Source organism: Oncorhynchus gorbuscha, linkage group LG19 (assembly GCF_021184085.1).
Source record: "Oncorhynchus gorbuscha isolate QuinsamMale2020 ecotype Even-year linkage group LG19, OgorEven_v1.0, whole genome shotgun sequence".
Lineage (NCBI taxonomy): Eukaryota > Metazoa > Chordata > Actinopteri > Salmoniformes > Salmonidae > Oncorhynchus > Oncorhynchus gorbuscha.
This window is the reverse complement of record NC_060191.1, coordinates 24,648,589-24,671,768: the sequence shown is the minus strand read 5'-3', so window position 1 is coordinate 24,671,768 and position 23,180 is coordinate 24,648,589. Positions and strand designations below refer to the sequence as shown.

The following is a 23,180-nucleotide window of genomic DNA, read 5'->3' as shown; positions in this document are numbered from 1 at the left end:
TAAGATACAATAGAAGGTGTGTATTTATTTTAGGACATATTTTACAAGCACCTTAACACTGTAGGCTACTAGTTTTAAATATGATTACAATCCCGGCTGCGAGTTGGTGCGCACCAAGAGAAAGTCATTGCTGCTATGTAGCATACTATTATTTACCTGGCTAAAGATTATTATTACCATATCACAGTATGAACTAATAACAATAGTAATAGTAATTGGTATATCAGTCAATAAAAAGACACTATTTTCGTAATAATATTGCACAATTTAATACTGCGATTACACAGAGATGTGAACAACGTCAGGGATTGTGTGGACTTGATGCGGATATGAATGCCTGAGGTAAACATACTGTTGTCTATTCCCTTGAAAACAGCACATGTACACAGCCTCTGATTTAAATGAATCCCAATTACATAACGGAATACTGGTTTAAACTGAACACATGTTGTAGTCAACACTTTCTGACTGTTTAAATCAGAGTGGTTAAGCACAACACACTATCTTAGTGCATTTGATTTCTGTTTACCACATACATTTGTATATATTTTTTTCTCATCTGGTGGTTTCACAATAGTTAGCAACAAAGGAAAACGGTTTGGTTTTTGAATGAAGACAAAATACATTTTCTTGTATATACGTTTTATGTAAGTAATAAAATATTACTATAACATAAATAGGAGAAATGTGACTTTGCAGTCTACATTTAGCAATCAACATACAACCAATGTAGTGAACAAAACATATTGAAATCCACTGCAACATAACCATTAACCGAGCCAAACAAAAAGCTCCAAACACATTTAGGAAATAAATATATATATAAATGGTCAGATTCATAAATGAAATCATATTAAAATATCTTCTTGGAATTAGTAAGTGTACAAAACTGCCGGAAAAACAAAACAAATCAAAAAAAAAAATAGCTCAGAACAAATACATGTTTACATATTCGACATATTTACACATCGGAAATAATCCTGGCAACATTTTATTTCAAACATCTTTTTGAAGAAAGTGTTTTCCCGCTGTATCGAATAGCACTGTCTGCAGTACGCAATTGTACTATAGGCTACTGTCCATCAGAATGTACCAGAGCCTTGAGAAATGACACGCAACGCACGAGTAGGCTAGTTAATCAGAGTTTTCCTTTCTTCTCCATATCCGAAAAAAATATATATATATATAAAACAGGTCCCTTCATCACTTTTCATTCGAGAATGTTCTGAAATTCTCCGTATATAGTGTTTATAATACAATAATAGGAATGGTATAAATGAATGGGGTGTAGCATAGGCTACCTTTCAGATCAATATAGAAGGTACGGAATTCAAGTTCTACTTTTTTATTATGATATAAAGAATGAGAACAGCGTGACACTTCGACCTGGGGCACTGAAGTTACCTGAGAATATCACTTTCATTTCGTATTAAACCAATCTCTTTCCAAAAGGTGGTTGGAATAGTTTGGCAGTTAGCAACGCAAGTTGCTGACGGCGCCCTGGAGTGATTTTAGGAACCTGTAAACATGAAAATAGTGAGTAAAGGCCTACCTCAAAACAAATTCTGAAAACAAAACGAATATAAAAATTGCAATGATCATTTCAACGAAAGAATAAGTGCTCCATACAAAAGGAAAATAATAATCAAAACAAATACTGAAAACCGACAAGAAACACATGTTTCATAAAGTATTCATCCATATTGCCCTCTTTAGCGTCTGTTGCTATCTGCAAAGCATACATGTTTTAAGGCTGCCAGACGTGAGCTGTCCTGCTGCATTCGTCAATTTTGAAATGCATCTGACATTTAAGTGTGGGGATTTTTGTCATTCAACGGGTGCCATAATTTCCATCCTCTTTTCACAAACTCCTCTGGCCAGATGACGTGGTGTCAACAGTAAGAGTAAGGGAGGCGTTTTTGATGAGTTACAGTGCACTAATAAAATGAGAGAAACCATAAAAACAGTCGTCAGAACAGAAGAGACACTGGAGTTAAAATATTCCAAACAAATCAAACATCACAATTAATAGAACAAAGCGAAAGAATAGGCTAATAATTAGAAATATTGGTTAATCGGTTTTAAGCCTGAAGAGCAAAATGTTCATTGTGTGCGTGTCTCCTTTGTTGAGCATTTTCAGGCAACCACCTCGCACTGTGGTGAGCGCCATCAGTTCAAGACACCACTTGCAACATTTAATCGTTACCCTTTGAACAGCCACGAAACATCGAATTTACTTTACCTCCTCCATAGAATTTTGGTAAATAAAGATATTTGTTTCATTTAAAATGTGAACGAAATCAATTCAGTAATAGTGTATGTTTTTCTTTTCAACCATTTTCCATTCTACCTATTTGTTGTTGTAACTCAAGCTCCGGTTACTGGGACAAAACTCATCTGTCTGTCCAACTTTGCCATGTCTCTGTTCTCTCTCAGTAAAACAAAATGAAATACTGTAAACTCCATAGTCCTTTCCCTTTTTTTCTTGTTTCCCCCGAAATTGTAGGATTGTTCATGAAAACAGTCACTGCACAGGACTCTGTAATGTGTGGTGAAGAGGGGGTGTCTCCGCTTGAGAATATACGTCCTCCATATTCGGATGAGGGACCCCTATCGGCGTCATTCTTTTCTCTTTTTGTCTTCTGTTGCAAAACCAAACACGGACAACCTCTTTTTCTAATTGAAGAGAGACGGCTAAACTGGTGATTTCATGGGCAGAGGGCTTGGGACATTTTAAGAAATGATTTTCCAGCGCCCCTTTCACCCCAACTTCAATCGAGGTCCTCTTCTTTCTTTTCCTGCCCTGCGCAGCAATCTTGTCCAAATTGGTGGGGCTGCCAGTGTTTGAGTCTGTCTCCTCCAACCACTTGTTTAGCAGTGGCTTAAGTTTGCACATGTTCTTGAAGCTGAGCTGCAGTGCCTCGAACCTGCAGATAGTGGTCTGAGAAAAGACGTTTCCGTACAGGGTGCCCAAGGCCAAGCCCACGTCCGCCTGTGTAAAGCCCAGTTTGATCCTTCGCTGCTTGAACTGCTTGGCGAACTGCTCCAGGTCGTCGGAGCTGGGCGCATCCTCGTCTGAGTGGTCCTGGTGGTGGCTGAAAGCCTGCTGGGGGGACTCCATCTGGTTGTCATGGCTACCTGTATCGTCGTGGAGCGGGTCCCGCATGCCGTGGTGCAGAGAGGCGGGCTGGGGACTTAGCATGGCGTTGAGGTTCGTGTATCCCGGCTGCGAATAGACTAGCGACTGGTGCCCGTTGGAGGCAGGAGACAGCGGGGACAAGTGGTGCGTCGTGGTTGGCGCCCACGACCCATGGTGGCTACTCTGCGTCTGCTGGTGCACCAGGTGAGATCTATGGTGGAAGCCGCTGCTCAGGTCCTCTCGGCTCGCCTGAACGCTGGCTTTGTTGTGCTCCTGTTGCCCGATATGGGTGCCGCTGGTCCAGTCGGTGTTGGAGGTGGGCAGCCACTGGTGGTGCGTCAGGCTCATTGGATGTCCGGTGTTGGTCGCCGCTAGCCCTTGCAAGTACTCGTGGTGCATCATTTTCTGCACCTCTCTGTAGGTCGTCCCCTGGTGCATCCTGTCCGAATCCGGATGCATGAGCGGGTTGGACGGTAAGGAGTTATTCCGCGGAATATACTGAGCTGTTGTAGCCATGGCTCCGACTTCGAAAACTGACGAGTACTTCGGAGGTCTGGAGGCTTTAGAGCTAAAAACGCAACAACCTGCTCTGGGAGGTCTTGGGGAAGAGCTAAGACACGCCTCCTCTTCGCTTGTATTGGCTCCTTACGGATTCAAGCCCACAAGGGGCATAGCCTACGTTGCAGAGCGCATTTTACGCACATAACGAATAGGGCTCTGTTTCACATATACTATATAGAAACATGTTAATTCTATATATTAAATTTATATTTTAGGGTATTGGTAACATCACGGTCTCTGAATATGACCTAGGTTTCCGTTATCCCTCTCTCGTGGGCTGCTTGTTTGCATGTCACAGGCGCACAGAACCCAGTCACTCGCAATTGGTCGCCCCTTTCCCATTTTTTCATCCATCCTCTCTCTCCAAGCCAGGGCGGAGAGGGTTGGAAAACAGTAGGAAATTATTGGGTTTCGTTGGGTTCGTTCGGGTTGTTTTTCAAATAACCACGTGGGGGAGTCCGGGGATCTTTTTGATGGGGTGACAAAATCCCCCCCTCCACCTTGATATCCTTTTAGTCAGTGATGACTAACTGTGCGCTCCCTATTTAAGTAGATTCGTATTCTTATAGTGTAGTGTTCCAGAATTACAACCACCCACAAAAATCTTCAAAAGGAGATGCATGTGAATAAGCACTGTGTGATGTTGATATGTCTATGAATATGGTGAGAATGTGTGACAAATCTCCATGCGTTTTCTTTAATAATAAAGGCTACCCTTTAATCATTTATCCCAATTGTTTATGACATTTCCAATGTTAACCACTTTGAGAAAAAAAAGGTTCTGGATAGAACCAAAAAGGGTTCTAATTGCTTGCTTCATATATGGCACACCTAAAGGTTCTATATAGAAATCTTTTGTATGGTTATTCGATCAGAACACCAGGGGTTCTTCTTCACTTTGGGTTCCATATAGGGTTCAATATTAAAGCTATTTCGGTTCTGTACAGAACCTTAAGGGTGCCATATATGAAGCAAGCATAGAACCCTTTTTGGTTCTATCCAGAACCTTTTTTTTGTCATAAATGTCATAAACAATTGGGATCTCCTCATCAAGGCTTATCATTCTCTTTCTCTCTCTCTCTCACACACACACACACACACACACACACACACACACACACACACACACACACACACACACACACACACACACACACACACACACACACACACACACACACACACACACACACACACACACACACACACACACACACACACACACACACACACACACACACACACACACACACACACACACGTGCACTTACACTTTTGCCATTGGATAGGGCTTTGGAAAATTGTAACATGAATCTGCAAATGTTTGTATTATGCTAAATTAACAAGGGCATGGATAGTAATGTGTTTCAGGATTCAAATTATGGTTATACGTGTAACTGTAAATCGCTCTGAATAAGGGCGTCTGCTAATTGACTAAAACGTCTAAACTGTATAAGAGTACTATAAGAGCACCTTCTTAAAAAGTTATGGTTGTCAAATAAAATCTTCTCCAAATATCACGTTAAATTTTACCACCCGTGAAAATGTGGACCTATATGCAAAGCTCATGAAAAGCAGAAGGTATTTTATAGCGTTTCTCTCGAAGCATTTTACTAAACAGCAACTTAGAGTGAAAATCCTGTGTTTCTCCCTCTTGGCTTCTTCCGCACTCCTCTCCCGGTTGATCTGATTATTTTTCCCTTCACGTTTTGTCCCAATAGCAAATTACCAATTCTATGAATTGCAAAGCAGCCTCGGAGACGCTGAGGGGTAGAGAGGGGGGAGATGCGAAGATTGAAAGGGATCTTTGCAAACACAATCACGTTCTTAAATGGAAATGCGGGGCTTTAAACAAATCTTACATCTCTCCGGTTCCAGTCGCCTAAAAGTCCGCAATCAGGCGCATGTTCCACTCTTTCTAAAACCGAAGCTTTTTGTAAGCTTTTTCAGGCATCACTCTTTATTTTAATTATTTACCTGAATGCATTTTTTTTTATCTCACGCGCGTGTTTATGTTGTTCTCGTCTCTCACATGGCACTGCTCTCTGTTTGTAGGCTACAGTGGGACGCACTGTACGATTTATTGATTTCAATCCATGGACTAGAGCACGATTTAACGGTAAGTTTGCTTTCTTTTCTGCTACGTGTGTCCTTACTTCACTCTGGCACGACACGACACTGAAGAATATAGTGCGTGTGTGGATAAGATGCTCTTGGGGTCACAGGTGCTCGTCATCATCTCTTGAAAGGCGTGGTTTTGCCCATCCAACCTTTATACATTTAGTTTGGATCAACTAAGGGGAGACAATTACAAAGAATTTTCCAGGTGTCATTTAGAAATCCTTAAAAGGTTACAGAGGAACTTCTGGAATTTCATAATGTACAACATATTCAGTGAAATATTTTAGTATGTATTCCAATAGAAGGATACAATATTAGTTGTTATCGAAATGTCTGTTTTCATTAATGACATAATAATAGCAGTAGTATAGGATACAGCTCAGTGACTGATTTAATATGTGAAATCAAGCCATTATCCTTGCTACCTTGGATTTGATAATATACCAAATAACAGATAGGCCATATTTACACATCTAATGGGCTTGTAAACACAACCTCTTCAGACTATTCAATATGCAAATAATGTAAATATCAAAACGTGTTGTGTGTTGCTTTGATGCATTCAGTAACCTAATACAACATTTCCACTTGAGTAAAATAAGTTTAGATTAATCTGAATATCACTTGATCTGTCAAGGGCCTTTGCTTGTTCATTTGCAAGATGTTCAGCCGAACATTTTGTAAGGACTTTAAAGATCACTGAACCCTTGGAGACCACTCTGTCGGTTTGTGACTGCTGCCGGAGAGTCAGTTCCACGCCTCAGTTAATGAAGATGCGTTACCATTCAGTCATTCTCGTCTCCAAGTCTATAAAAAGTCATTTCTGCCGGGGAAGCGGTGCTGCCGGGGCAGCCACAGACATACAGACCAAGTCTTGTGCTTTGCCAGCCAGCTCGAGGAGCTGTGGAAAAAAAATATCCAGATGCTCACCCCTCTCTTGGTAAAGAATATGGCCTTGTGTGGAACTAGGTGAATTTTTGCTAAGATGCACGAGGTTGCTATGGAAAGAGCGTTGAAAGGGATGACACGCATCTTACTGCTGATGAATGATAGGCGATACAGGAAAAGGCAAAAAAAAGAGAAAAAAAGAGGTCACAATATGATGAATTCATAAAAAAAGACAGTGGAACACAATGATGGGGTTTCAGTAGCTGACTAGTTGAGTATAAGGCATGGTGATGCGAGTTGAGGAAGCCCGGGTGACCCTGTCCCAAAATAATAGTCTCAATTTTCAATAGTCTGCCTTGTGTCACATTGAACCCTTTCTAAACATCCTCCCCGTCCCCTTTTCTTGCACCGCTCTTTTTTTATAGTCCGGTCACGTCCAAGTGCACGAGCCTATGCAGAAACGTTAGCATTCATTGTGGTTGGCTAACTCTATGGTGAAGCAATGGGCTTATGCTGTAGCCTATTTGGCCTATGAACATTTTGGAAAAATAGATAGACAATCTATCTGTATAAAATAGGATGAACGTGCATGTGTATCTTAGCAGTAGGCTGTAGCATTTCGTTTCTGCACTGTACAATATACTCACCATAATTATATCCAATTGCGCGTGTGTTCATGAACTACAACAATGTCGTCCTATGATGTTTTGTGCCCACTGGACTTGTGCCCGCTGATATTAGAAGTATATTTTTTTTAATGTACAAAAAAAAAATCCCTTATAGTATTCTTTGCTCTCCCTGCCAGTCACGTGTTAAAGCCTCAAGTGGGACCTCATCGACTTGAATACAATTATAACCTGGACGCACCTCAGCCAACAGCCACCCGGTCCACTCTTAATTTAGCCCAACCATGTTCCTAGAAGGCATTTCCGAAAGATGAAACAACAAAAATATATCAATATTCAAATACCTGAAAGGCCTACCCCCACAACATAAGTCTAACAGTATTTATAATCTAAAATAATATTTGTACAATTATACTATTCACAACTGGTGCACAATGTTCAAGTTTAAAAAAAACATGACACAAATGACAAATTCAAACAAGGACATTGAGGCCTAATTCTGTTTTAAAATAAATTAAATAATGTCGCAGGGATTGTCTTTTTAATAGGATAATACAACTCTTTAGGATAACAGTCACATATCAATTGGAATGCACTTTCAACAACTGTCTCCCAGTGCCTAGAATTATAGGCCTAGCCTACTGTAGAATTACAGGCCTAGCCTATTGTAGAATTACAGGCCTAGCCTACTGTAGAATTACGGGCTTAGCCTACTGTAGAATTACAGGCCTAGCCTACTGTAGAATTACAGGCCTAGCCTACTGTAGAATTACAGGCCTAGCCTACTGTAGAATTACGGGCCTAGCCTACTGTAGAATTACAGGCCTAGCCTACTGTAGAATTACGGGCCTAGCCTACTGTAGAATTACAGGCCTAGCCTACTGTAGAATTACGGGCCTAGCCTACTGTAGAATTACAGGCCTAGCCTACTGTAGGTTTGAATCTATTTCTAAAAGTCAAATATGTGCATTTTCTCTATGCTTGTCTGTGCCCACGAACAAAAAAAGAAGAAGAAAAATGTAAGAACTCAAGAGGTTAAAACAAAAGTACTTTATATTCCTCCAAACAGTTACGCCTAGAAGCTGGTGCTTTCTGAAAGCCATTTCACAACAATACCTTTCTCAAACTCAGATGGAGGATGATGATTTTAAGTTCCTAAAATTAGACACATTGTATGCTAGACATCTCTCTGCATAGTCCCAGAAAGGAACCCCATTTCCTGCACTGCATTTGATGTTAAACACACCTTTATTCCACTTCCAGAGGGTCATTCAATCGACCGTTGCACCTGCCACCTTTTACATTTGGATTTTAAAAAATCAGAAAATACCTATTATTCACAAACTTCTACAATTCAGATAATTGTACTTTCCCCCACTTTCAGTCTTTCTTTTTTTGATAGAAATACGAAATAGTCACTGACTACACGATCGCAATAGCCCATTTGCCTAGCGCGTAAATGACCAACGTCCTATGCTTTTCAGGTAACTTTTTTCCTTTCATTTTTGGCTAATGAACTCGGCGCTTCTGCCAGCATCCCCCTGAGAATTCGAGGGGAACGTTTCTCTTGTGGTAAAAGGTGCGAGATTTCTCCCTATTTCTTATACTAATTAGACGGGGGTCTGAACACGATATGGGATGAATATTCATGAAAAGGCACCGGCGAGCAATTAGTCGTGGAGAGAGTTCCTAACTTCAATCCCTGATCAGCACCGCGCGCAACAGAATTGGGTACCGCTCCCACTACTCGGGATGTGTCTGTGGTGCCCAGCCAACCACTCTTTGAACAGTCTATTTGTGTCCGTTCCTTTCCTATCGTTCGTGTTTTAAAGCTGCCAGCAACAAAATATCCCGCTTGCCCACTTAGTGCCACTTCCCAAAAGGGAAGGACAAATAAAACACAACAACCTGGCGCCATTATTAGAGTATTTACATTTTTAATAAAGCTATTTTGCGAAATTGTATTTCGCATACTTTGGTGGTCAAAGTTGAGAATATAATTTCTCACTTGATGTCTAAAATTAAATCACTGTTTCATCTCATACTACAACAGTAGTAATAGATAACAGTAAAATTATACATTTAAAATGATCAGATGGTCAGAGATAACGGACATCATTTCTTTGCACAGGTGCCCATGTCTCTTGGATTAAAGGAACAAGAGAACCTACACCAACACTAATCGATAACACAATGAAAACCAATATACAATTTACTATATCAGGATCACTTTTCACTTCACTTTCAGAGTTCCAAACCTTCCATCTAACTCCGTGACGGGCTTGAAAGCATCAGGCTTGGGATGCCTAAGCCCCTTCTCAGCTTCTGTCTACCTGTCTGCTGGGGTGTTGGTGCCTGGGCTTCAACCATCAGCCCTAACCTGTGTGGCTTCCTGTCCGTCCACAGAGGGACCCAATCCTCTACTTTGAATTCAAAGGTGATCCTTATCCTCTTCCCCCCTCCTGGATGTGTGTGCCTCTTGGTTTGCCTCTCGCTTCCGTAAAGATGTGTTTATGTATGTATGTATGTGCGGCGGGGAACATAGGGAGGTTTTAGAAGGTTGGTCGAGATAAGCAGTGGAATTTGTGGCTGTGTGAATATGGATGGAGTCCCTGCTCTCTTAGAGACTGACTGATAGAGAGGTAAACAGCTTGTGGGCTGGAGGGGTGAGATGCATGCGCCTGAATACATTTAGGCAGCATCACCGTCTCTTCTTCTTCTCTCTCACTGTCTCCCTCTCTCTTTCCTCTGCTCTCTCTCCACCTGCAAAGGTCTATCGAATTATAGTCCTTTCGTGAAATATGGTTGTGTTGTGCTTTGGATTTTGAAATCTCTTGGATTTGGAAAGGGGTTCCATTGTTATCAAAATGCTGAGTACAGTAGTGTTTTGTTATTCTTTCGACTAGTTCTGCTCAGCTTTATGTGCTGATGTTGCTTAATCATACGTTGCGGTGTTAAAGGAAAGGCCTAGTTGGTTAGATCCCAAAGACACTGTTGGTCACTTATTTTTGTTTTGCTCCGATCAGCATAAATCTACACCGTTCTTAATTTCCTACCATCATCATCGTCGTCATCATCGTTGCCCTCATCATCATCATCATATTCTTCTTCTTGTAACTTCCTTATTCATCTCTTTTCCTCATTTCCTGCCCTTCCTTTCCCCGATTTTCCCATCTCTCTCTCCCCCTTTGTTGAAATAATTTGGAGAAGCATGAATATGATCATCACAGAGCCGGTGTTGACCTCTCCTCTCCTCTCTCTCTCTCTCCCTCTCCTCCTCTCTCCCTCTCCTCTCCTCTCCTCTCCTCTCCTCTCCTCTCTCCTCTCCTCTCCTCTCCTCTCCTCTCTCCTCTCCTCTCCTCTCCTCTCCTCTCCTCCTCTCCCTCTCCTCTCCTCTCCTCTCTCCTCTTTTTTCTCCTGACAGGGGCCTGAAGACAACACAGCTTCACGCAGGCTCAGCAACACACAGGTTATGACCCCAACAGGACATACCATGCCACCCGGCGGGCTGAGTTGTTACACACTACACGTGCGCGCATGTGTGTGTGTAAGCCACAGGTGGTTGGTGACACCTTAATTTGGGAGGATGGGCTCGTGGTTAGAGCTGGAGCAGAATCATGGTTTCCATGTGTTTGATGTGCTGAGCTGTCCTCCCCTCAGCAGCCTCCGCTGGTGTAAGCATGTTGCCCCCTGCCGAATGTCCATCCGCCCTGCGTCTCCCCCTCAGCCCACCCATCCTTCCTCTCTACCTATCCCCCCTTTCATCCTCTGTCTCTTTTCTTCATACTGGACCGGAATATGAACGCGCAAATGTTTGCTGTGTTTAAATATTTACATACTGTAGATTTTAGTAAGAAGACATGTGGATTTTCCCGAGTACACAATTCAAAATATGTTTTTTTTATCATAGGAGGATTGTGTCTCTGTTGAAATTTGGGTACCCCAAAAAATGAATTAAAAAAATCTCTCAGTTTAGAAGAGGTTAGTAGCAGGTGAGGAAAACGTTTTGAAAAAACAAAAGCTGTAGAATGTATGTGAATCAATGAGATGTGACTATTTTCCATTTGACTATTGCATAGTTCTTTGTTGGTAACATCAATTGATACTATTCACAATGGAAGACAACAAGTTGAATGTAACAATAGTGTACAAACCTACTTATCAGGCAGCGTAGCCTAGTGGTTAGAGCATTGGACTGGTAACCAAAAGGTTGCAAGTTCAAATCCCTGAGTTGACAAGGTTAAAAATCTGTTGTTTTGCCCATGAACAGGCAGTTAACCCACTGTTCCTAGGCTGTCATTGAAAATAACAATTTGTTCTTATTAACTGATTTGCCTAGTTAAAAAAAAATATTGCATACATGAGTTAACATGTGACTATTTGTCTTTTGGTTTATTAGTTATTCTCTTTCTATAATCATGTAATCAGATTGATCCTCGTGTACCATTATAGAGGGATATTATTTAAGCTGAATGTCTTTGCCCTACAGTCCTTTGAGTGTCAATAAAGGTTCAAGTAGTGGATTTAACATGTTCAGACTATCTTGATCACATTTTGTTTTTAATTTACCTTTAAGAAATACTGTGCTTAATAAAAACATGCATCAATAAAAGCCGGGATAACGAACCAACAACATGCAGTATAACAAACCCATTAAGAAAGTTAAGGTAGACTTCTTACAATACGTAATTCCCAGCAGCTGAGAGAGAGATAGAGATAGAGAGAGAGACAGAGACAGAGAGACAGAGAGTGTGTGTGTGAGAGATAGAGACCTTATTTGATCCAGCAGCCGGTTCTCTGGGGTGTAGAGTGATCAGTCCTGACCCTCTGGTTACTCCCCTGGTTCTGGCACAATAACAGACAACTCCAGCCTTACACACACGCACACGCACACACACACACACACACACACACACACACACACACACACACACACACACACACACACACACACACACACACACACACACACACACACACACACACACACACACACACACACACACACACACACACACACACACACACACACACACACACACACACACACACACACACTACTGCGCACTCACCAGATAACTTAGCTGCAGTCAGAGGCCCACTGGAAAGTTATTAATGAGCTGTTTAATTTTAATTAGATAGTAATTCATGTTAATGCTTGCTTAATGGAGCCAAATAATTCCCCTCGGTCACTTGGGGTCTTTATGCTTCGTTTACCGGCCCCTGCAGTTATTCTCCCTTTTGCCTTTATATTAGTTTTCAAGACTTTCTAGAGAATGGGATTATACAATGAATATGAGAAACATATGGAGCAACTGAAGCGTGTGTGTGTGTGTATGTGTGTGTGTGTGTGTGAGCACATTCATTTGTGTAAGTGTGTGTGTGCCTACTTGCATACGCTAGCGTGTTGGTATGTGTGTGCATCCATTTGTGTGTGGGAGCTAGCAGGTGGCTCTCACTTTTAAATGCACCACCCACTAAATGAATTAAGTCCAGAAAACAAAAGGTCAAGCTGAGTATTGAGGGCACGCTGGGGTCGAAACCTTAGGTGGAAGTGCAGCCGGCAGTACATCTCCATATGCCGACAAACTAGTACAGGGGTCACGACCTGAGCATGAGGGAATGGTAAAATGAGCAAACCTCTAGTCGTGTGCTCGGCTGTTGTAGTTGTTGTGTTTTCAGCAAACCTAGAGGGTTAAAAAAATGTTAAATATAGGAGTGAGTGTAGGAGTAACCCAACGTTTTTGCCCTTACCAAACAAGGGGTCATGGCTAAGGCACTGACCAGCCAGCCTGTCTCTCTGCTGTCTGGCCTGTGTACGTGCCGGGGCCACATCAAGGCACTAAGCCAGCCGGCTGAATTGAGTTAGTGGCTACAGACTGCTTTTAATTGTTGATTGACCAGTCTGAGTGCTGCCTGTGCCGGGGTCACTTATGATAGCACAGGGGGAGGTCCCTAGGCCCCAGCTGCAATTTCAGCCCCACACGACCCAGAGAGAGGGAGGAGAGCGGAACAAGATGGAGGGACTGACGGAAGGGAGGAGGGAGGAAAAAAGGAGGAGAGGAGAGTTGAAGAGAGAAGGTTAGAGAGGATATGGGATGTTTCTGTTCTTGTTTGTTTGATCGAAAAATTGATGAATTAAGGGGTTATTACACATAGATAATACACATGGGCTGATGGGTCCCACATAGAAGCACATCAGTTATTGAAGCTCACCATCCAAGCTCAAGTATGTTGGGGGTATGCCTACCCCCGTACAACACATCCATATTCTTTGATCCGTTTGACAATTACAAATTTGACTTTGTATTCGTTCCATTTTCTTTCCTAGCTCATTCTCTACTTCTCCTTCATCCTCTCCCTCTTCTCCTCTTCTCCCTCTCTTCTCCTCCCTCTCCTCTCCTCCCTTCCTTTCATTTGGCACAGGGGCACCACAGCCCACTCTTGCAGTTTAAGCGGGGGTGCGCTCCCTCGCCCCTTTCGCCCCTCTCCCTCACAGCAGGTGCGTGTCCTTCCCTAACATTTGTTATCTCTAATCCTGCAGGTTCCGAGCACAAAAAGAGCGTAGTAAAGTCTCTCGCCACCCTAATCCCTCCATCCCTCAACTCCTTTTTTGATGGCGTTTTTTCCTCTCTCCATTTTTTTGGGGGAAGGGAGAGACACTTCACTCTGATTACCACACAGTTTTATCTATCTGGGAGCCCCTTGGAAATTCAGAATCGCGGGGGCTTCGTCTGTTTAGCTCCCCGGTCCCGACTTTCCCTTTTTGCCCCCTCTACCCGTATCATTTACAGTCATTTTCTGGCAATTAAAAGGGAGCACTGCTGCAGGTTTTTGGCCTGCAGTGCCCGCTACATCATTGATGAATAATTCCTCAGCCTGCAAACTGGAAAGCTAGCCTTTCTTTCATGTGGGGCTTTGTTGATTTACCATTAAAACTTGCTCTGCGGTGGGCTTTGCCGTGGAGGGCTGCTCTGTGGTTTGGTTTGTGATGGAGGGGGAGACATTAAATATGAAGTGTACATATGCTTCGTGTCAGTTTTCTAAAGTCTAAATCTGGTAGCGTGTTGACTCATTTTATATTTCTGCGCATCTGGAAGGCTTGAATTCATATATACTGTTCATTCTTTTCTCAGACACATTGTGCTCAGACTTTATAGTATTACTTCATCTTAATTAATCTTCATCCATTCATTGATTCATATTGCCATTACTGCTTTATTATCGTGGTTACTTATGGGTGATTTGACATCACACACAGGGACGGATCTATCACATAATCACGCACACACAAACACGCATGTATCCACACACGCACTGCCCCCCCCACACACCGTCTCTCTCTTTCTCTTTATTTTTTTCTTTCTTTCTCTCTCTCGTTCTCACTCTCACAAACACACACACACACACACACACACACACACACACACACACACACACACACACACACACACACACACACACACACACACACACACACACACACACACACACACACACACACACACACACACACACACACACACACACACACACACACACACACACACACACACACACACACTGGTGTTGACAGTATAGTAAATTAACGATACAGCCTCCACTGAATCCATCCCTCTCCCGTGTCCCGGAGCAGCCGCTATGTTAACTGCTCAAGCCCTGGGTAATGGATGGCAGCCACTCTGTAACTGCTCCAGCCCTGGGTAATGGATGGCAGCCACTCTGTTAACTGCTCCAGCTCTGGGTAATGGATGGCAGCCACTCTGTTAACTGCTCCAGCTCTGGGTAATGGATGGCAGCCACTCTGTTAACTGCTCCAGCCCTGGCAGCCACTCCAGCTCTGGGTAATGGATGGCAGCCACTCTGTTAACTGCTCCAGCCCTGGGTAATGGATGGCAGCCACTCTGTTAACTGCTCCAGCCCTGGGTAATGGATGGCAGCCACTCTGTTAACTGCTCCAGCCCTGGGTAATGGATGGCAGCCACTCTGTTAACTGCTCCAGCTCTGGGCAATGGATGGCAGCCACTCTGTTAACTGCTCCAGCCCTGGGTAATGGATGGAAGCCACTCTGTTAACTGCTCCAGCCCTGGGTAATGGATGGCAGCCACTCTGTTAAATGCTCCAGCCCTGGGTAATGGATGGCAGCCACTCTGTTAACTGTTCCAGCCCTGGGTAATGGAAGGCAGCCACTCTGTTAACTGTTCCAGCCCTGGGTAATGGATGGCAGCCACTCTGTTAACTGTTCCAGCCCTGGATAATGGATGGCAGCCAGCTCTGTTAACTGCTCCAGCTCTGGGTAATGGATGGCAGCCACTCTGTTAACTGCTCCAGCCCTGGGTAATGGATGGCAGCCACTGTTAACTGCTCCAGCCCTGGGTAAGCCACTGGAGCCCTGGCAGCCAGCTCTGTTAACTGTTCCAGCCCTGGGTAATGGATGGCAGCCACTCTGTTAACTAAGCTGCTCCAGCCCAGCCCTGGGTAATGGATGGCAGCCACTCTGTTAACTGCTCCAGCCCTGGGTAATGGATGGCAGCCACTCTGTTAACTGCTCCAGCCCTGGGTAATGGATGGCAGCCACTCTGTTAACTGCTCTGGGTAATGGAGCCCAGCTGGGTAATGGATGGCAGCCACTCTGTTAACTGCTCCAGCCCTGGGTAATGGATGGCAGCCACTCTGCCCTTAACTGTTAACTCCAGCCCTGGGTAATGGATGGCAGCCAGTTAACTGCTGCCCTTATGGCAGCCAGCTGCTCCAGCCTGGGTAATGGATGGCAGCCACTCTGTTAACTGCTCCAGCCTGGGTAATGGATGGCTCCAGCTCTGGGCAATGGATGGCAGCCACTAACTGTTAACCACTGTTAACTGCCCAGCCCTGGGTAATGGATGGCAGCCACTCTGTTAACTGCTCCAGCTCTGGGTAATGGATGGCAGCCACTCTGTTAACTGCTCCAGCCCTGGGTAATGGATGGCACTGTTAACTGCCAGCTCTGTTAACTGCTCCAGCTCCAGCCTCTGGGCTAATGGATGGCAGCCACCAACTGTTCCAGCCCTGTTAAGCTGCTCCAGCCCTGGGTAATGGATGGCAGCCACTCTGTTAACGGCTCCAGCTCTGGGCAATGGATGGCAGCCACTCTGTTAACTGCTCCAGCCCTGGGTAATGGATGGCAGCCACTCTGTTAACTGTTCCAGCCCTGGGTAATGGATGGCAGCCACTCTGTTAACTGCTCCAGCTCTGGGTAATGGATGGCAGCCACTCTGTTAACTGCTCCAGCCCTGGGTAATGGATGGCAGCCAGCTCTGTTAACTGTTCCAGCCCTGGGTAATGGATGGCAGCCACTCTGTTAACTGCTCCAGCCCTGGGTAATGGATGGCAGCCATCTCTGTTAACTGCTCCAGCCCTGGGTAATGGATGGCAGCCAGCTCTGTTAACTGCTCCAGCCCTGGGTAATGGATGGCAGCCAGCTCTGTTAACTGCTCCAGCCCTGGGTAATGGATGGCAGCCAGCTCTGTTAACTGCTCCAGCCCTGGGTAATGGATGGCAGCCACTCTGTTAACTGCTCCAGCCCTGGGTAATGGATGGCAGCCACTCTGTTAACTGCTCCAGCCCTGGGTAATGGATGGCAGCCACTCTGTTAACTGCTCCAGCCCTGGGCAATGGATGGCAGCCACTCTGTTAACTGCTCCAGCCCTGGGTAATGGATGGCAGCCACTCTGTTAACTGCTCCAGCCCTGGGTAATGGATGGCAGCCAGCTCTGTTAACTGCTCCAGCCCTGGGTAATGGTTGGCAGCCACTCTGTTAACTGCTCCAGCCCTGGGTAATGGATTGCAGCCACTCTGTTAACTGCTCCAGCCCTGGGTAATGGATGGCAGCCACTCTGTTAACGGCTCCAGCTCTGGGTAATGGATGGCAATTGATGGCAGCCACTCAACTGCTCCAGCCCTTAATGGATGGCAGCCACTGCTCCAGCCCTGGGTAATGGATGGCAGCCACTCTGTTAACTGTTCCAGCCCTGGGTAATGGATGGCAGCCACTCTGTTAACTGCTCCAGCTCTGGGTAATGGATGGCAGCCACTCTGTTAACTGCTCCAGCCCTGGGTAATGGATGGCAGCCAGCTCCAGCCCTGGGTAATGGATGGCAGCCACTAAACTGCTCCAGCCCTGGGTAATGGATGGCAGCCACTCTGTTAACTGCTCCAGCCCTGGGTAATGGATGACCAGCCAGCTGGGTAATGGATGGCAGCCACTAACTGCTCCAGCCATGGGTAATGGATGGCAGCCACTCTGTTAACTGCTCCAGCCCTGGGTAATGGATGGCAGCCACTCTGTTAACTGCTCCAGCTCTGGGTAATCGGATGGCAGCCACTCTGTTAACTGCTCCAGCCCTGGGTTGGAAGCCACTGCTGCTCCAGCCCTGGGTAATGGATGGCAGCCAGCTCTGTTAACTGCTCCCAGCCCTGGGGATGGCAGCCATGGATGGCAGCCAGCTCTGTTAACTTCTCCAGCCCTGGGTAATGGATGGCAGCCAGCTCTGTTAACTGCTCCAGCCCTGGGTAATGGATGGCAGCCACTCTGTTAACGGCTCCAGCTCTGGGCAATTGATGGCAGCCACTCTGTTAACTTCTCCAGCCCTGGGTAATTGATGGCAGCCCAGCTCTGTTGGCAACTGTTCCAGCCCAGCCCTGGGTAATGGATGGCAGCCACTCTGCTTAACTGCCCTGGGTAATCCAGCCAGCTCTGTTAACTCTCCAGCCCTGGGTAATGGATGGCGCCATGGCAGCCACTCTGTTAACTGCTCCAGCCCTGGGTAATGGATGGCAGCCAGCTCTGTTAACTGCTCCATCCCTGGGTAATGGATTGCAGCCACTCTGTTAACTGCTCCAGCCCTGGGTAATGGATGACAGCCAGCTCTGTTAACTGCTCCAGCCATGGGTAATGGATGGCAGCCACTCTGTTAACTGCTCCAGCCCTGGGTAATGGATGGCAGCCACTCTGTTAACTGCTCCAGCTCTGGGTAATCGATGGCAGCCACTCTGTTAACTGCTCCAGCCCTGGGTAATGGATGGCAGCCAGCTCTGTTAACTGCTCCAGCCCTGGGTAATGGATGGCAGCCAGCTCTGTTAACTTCTCCAGCCCTGGGTAATGGATGGCAGCCAGCTCTGTTAACTGCTCCAGCCCTGGGTAATGGATGGCAGCCACTCCTCCAGAACCATGGGGAGGGAGGGAAGGCTGGACCCAGGCTAGATGGGCCTGGGAGGAAGCAGCTTCCCCCTGTCGCCAATGTCTTTATACCCATCATCACTTACAGGCTGATATACATAGGTCCATACACAGTAGGAGACACACACAAACACACAAATATCCCCCTCATACCATCACACGGACACACACTGAAGACATACTGGTGATAATAGTGGCTGAAGGCGTTCTCTCTCTCTCTCTGTCTTTCTCATCATTACTGATAACTGATGAGGAGAACACACACAAACACACAAATATCCCCTCACACACATTTTACACACACACACACACACACACACACACACACACACACACACACACACACACACACACACACACACACACACACACACACACACACACACACACACACACACACACACACACACACACACACACACACACACACACACACACACACACACACACACACACACACACACACACACACACACACACACACACACACACACACACACTGCCAGGGAACATTACAGACTGACACCTCAAAGTAAGTGTTCACTGTGTGTGTGTGTCACTGTGTGCTACTAAACACTTACAGAAAATGCATCCAAAGGCTCTTCACTATGCTGTAGCAGTTTGAATGGTATAGCCTAATGCTGCTTCATTGAATTCCATTAATGAACTACTCATTTTAATTGACAATGTGTTACAGTAATATCATGTATTGTAATGCATTATTTAAATCCGTGTAATGACTATGCAAAGCATCCAAATAAAGAAATATTTAAATAAAATCTATTTTAACCCGTCACACTATCATTTTTAATTAGTTAAATTTCTTGTATTTATCAAAATGTTCAAAGGGATGTTCAAACCAAAGATTACATTTCATATACCGTGCTCCCTCTCTCGCTCTCTCTCTCTCTCACGCAAAATACTCTGCTCGCACGCAGCCTGAAGAATGGCATGTCTCTCTTGCACACACACACACACACACACACACACACACACACACACACACACACACACACACACACACACACACACACACACACACACACACACACACACACACACACACACACACACACACACACACACACACACACACACACACACACACACACACACACACACACACACACACACACACACACACACACACACAAAATGTACAATACAGTCTGGTGGTGGGTTTTATCCAGCTGCCTTAGAGCAGGAGGAAGACGAGGAAGGGGAGGTTAGGGGGGGTGGAAGGTAAATCCTAAATCCGAGAATCCTAACAGTGCACCCAACTCAGAGACCCGAGGGTGCCCGTGTTTGAGTGACAGCTCTCCTTTCAGTGTCGCTGTGAGACGGGGGAGGGATTAAGGCTGTCTCCCCCTGAAGGGCCATTGTGGCTCAGCGTCTCCCAGCTGCTTCTGCACCCCTCCACAGCTTTCTCTCTCTGGGACAACTGGGCGACAGGGAACTGAGGAGTGGGTGGGAGTGTTTTTGGTGTAGAGGGTGGTGGAGGTGGGGGGTATAGGCAGAACTGACGCCCTTCCTAATTTCATGGTTTTCTTTCTACACAATTTGTTGTGTAGGTGTGTGTGTGTGCGTTTGTTTGTGCATGTGTGTGTGCATGTGTGTGCATGTGTGTCATTTCATGTGTGTCTGGACAATACGGATAATATTTTATTGCATAGGAACATCACACACAGACAGAGAAATAACCTCAATACTCAAATAGTCGTTTCTGCTGTCTCATCATCTGTTGCTCTTATAAGGACATTTGATACGAAACATAATGTTGTACGGATTACCATATTGACTTGCAGTTTTACATTGTACCCTGAAAGAAATGCCAGGGGTGCGAGGCCTGTGAGGAGACTTACACGTGTTGCATACTTTTCAGGGAAGAAACGTGTTAAGATTTCATCAGATTTGTGATCATGGCTGTTGTATGGGGTGGACATCACAAATGCCCCCCCCCCCGCAGCAATTAAAAACCCAGGTGTGCTCTCTAGTGAGATGCCGCCAGCCCCACACGCACCCAGGTAAATCCTATGAGGCCTACAGGCACTCGGTCACATACCTCTGCTCTCTCTCATCCTGCAAACTCTCTCACTTCATCCGCTTGTGATTAATAGTACTCATTTGACTGTTTTGAGTTCTTCTTCAAATAGAGCAAAATCTTAAACTGACGGAGCTTCATCGCTTTGAACTGGATCCATGTTCCCACAGCTGCTTTCTGTCACATTTCCCCCACATCCCACTATTCATCATCCCACGCGTCACCGTTTTGATGATTCATCAGGGTTTTGATGATATTTATGTTGTGATATTGAACCAAAAAACACGACATAAGGTGTACAGAAAATGTTCTTTGTTGGTTTCAAGTCGAATAAAGAAAACAAAGAAGCCAAAAATGATTGGTCTCCAATATTGACTAAATGTATCCAATCAGTTAGCGGGTTTGAGCAAGGCACAGAATCGCTAATCTTCATCACACAGCGAGGAGTTGTTTGAGATGCAAGGTGATTTGGAGATCCCATACTTTCTGACTGCAATTCAGGGCTCGATTCAATCGGATACATTTACATTTACATTTAAGTCATTTAGCAGACGCGTTTTAGCTGACATCCGCATAGCGGTTGTTTTGTCGGGGGTGGAACTGTGTTAGTGCTGTCAAATCCACATGCGGCTCCCGGCATTATACCTAAAGCGAACATTGCCATTGGCTGCACGGAGTCACATTAAGAGAAATCCCATGCAGCCTTGTTAACGTGTTCGGACACTGGAATGTGATATGTAAATCTACACCTGATAGAAATCCTCATTATTTCGTTGAATGATTTTCTATTTGAGCGTCATTAATGTCTATTTAGCCTACACTTTCTCATTCTGGTGTAGCTTCCTGACAATGATCAAGAGCAGCTGCTCACTGATTTGACAGCTCCAATGCAGTTACACCTCCGACACAGTCAAAATATCAGCTATGTGGGTGTCGGCTATCAGTGGTTAATGCTTGATCTGATTGAGGCCTCATAGAGTCTTGCTGAGACCCTCCAAGGCAATTATACAGCAGCATTCGTCTGCTACATGTCCGCCATATTGAGGGTACTAATCCTAATTCTATGGTCTGCTAGCCCTGCACAGCCAGGAAATGCAGACGCCTCGTGGAAATTTTGACTTAAACAATGTTTATCATCCCAGAGCAGCGTTTATATCGGTGCCAAACCATGTTTGGTGGTGAAGATCAACAGATATTACATTCAAGCATATACAGTACACAAATGTATACGTTCACAGAGACACACACACACACACACACACACACACACACACACACACACACACACACACACACACACACACACACACACACACACACACACACACACACACACACACACACACACACACACACACACACACACACACACACACACACACACACACACACACACACACACACACACACACACACACACACACACGTAGGCCCAGACGTATTGCCTTTGTAATTCTTCAACATGAGAGTAAGTCCTTGGGAGAAGAGCCTTGGACTGTAATGTGTGTGCGTGAGGGGTGCACTGTTGCCCCCCTCCTCTCCCTCCCTGTCCCCATCACCCAAACGGAGAGGAGTGGAGGAGTGGAGAGCTCTCTCTTGCTCTCGTCTTCTCTCAGTCTGATGAAAGAAGCTCTGTGATCGCTTCGACAACAAAGAGCCAGGCCGTCCATGTTTGGAGGAGCTTCCCCTTTCTTCTCTCCTTCCTCCTCCTCCGTCTCCTCTTCTTACCCCCCTATGATCTCTCTCCCTCTCTTCTCCCTCTCTCCTACCGCCTCCCCCTCTCCTCTCTCTACTCCGTCTCTATCTCTCCCTGCCTGATGCCACTCATTGGCAGCGTGGCAGCTCCCATTCTTCGTAAGGGCCCCACGATACAATCAGGGGACGGAATTAAAAATCAGAAAGTGTCCTTGTCGGGAGGCACCCGGGATGGCACACTTTGATGTCTCTGCGGAAATTTGAAATTCATATGTTGTCACACTTCATTTTACTCCTCTCCTCCCGTCATGTACTATTCAGTCTGAACCGGGAGGAGGAAGGCATTGTAAAAGTGTTCGAAGTTCGAACCACTTCTCTTTCTTTTATATTTAATGTTTTTACATGATGAGATGGGAGGGAGACATAATGAATCATTTAATTTCCTTTTGATTGGAGGTAGATTGGGGGTCCTGGGGGTGCGTGGGTTAGGCAGGAGATGACAAGGGATGAGGATGGGGGGGGGGTGTAGGAGACTTTGATGGCACATCAGAACCCTGCGCCAAGTCTAAGCGTTCTGACAGGGAAAGGGAAAGTGACTGCCACACACACACACATGCAGAAAGCAGGGAGGTAGGAAGGTGGCCAGGAAACTGGGCGCATACACTCAAAGCCATGCGCACATGCACGGACACACACACGCACACACATCCTTCCATAAAACCCAGCCTGCGCTGCATGCGAAAACAAATAAATGCTCACTCCGCACAAGCAAGGTCTACTACTTCAAAATGGCTGACGTGACGCCATTATTAATCCTGTTAACGTTGAAAGGGAACACATCAAAAAGTGCTAACATTACAGACAGAAGCGATGTGAACGCTTGGGTCTGAA

The 23,180-nt window shown here is 45.2% G+C and overlaps 1 protein-coding gene and 1 long non-coding RNA gene across 2 annotated transcripts; one reads left to right on the top strand and one right to left on the bottom strand.

The window, feature by feature from the left end:
* Positions 1-247: 247 nt before the first annotated feature.
* LOC124005748 (POU domain, class 3, transcription factor 1) lies at positions 248-3,684 on the bottom strand. Its single transcript, XM_046315261.1, has one exon. The coding sequence runs from the start codon at positions 3,653-3,655 to the stop codon at positions 2,525-2,527; it is 1,131 nt and encodes a 376-aa protein (XP_046171217.1). The 5' UTR covers positions 3,656-3,684; the 3' UTR covers positions 248-2,524.
* A 1,807-nt stretch (positions 3,685-5,491) lies between these two features.
* On the top strand, positions 5,492-12,071 carry LOC124004629. The gene is made up of 3 exons (XR_006833497.1): positions 5,492-5,819; positions 9,584-9,772; positions 10,760-12,071. It is a non-coding gene; the product is annotated as an uncharacterized LOC124004629 (long non-coding RNA).
* The last annotated feature ends 11,109 nt before the right edge of the window (positions 12,072-23,180 follow it).

Coding starts and splice junctions, on each gene's coding strand:
- LOC124005748 (XM_046315261.1), bottom strand. CDS start 3,655: ATGGCTACAACAGCTCAGTATATTCCGCGGAATAACTCCTTACCGTCC.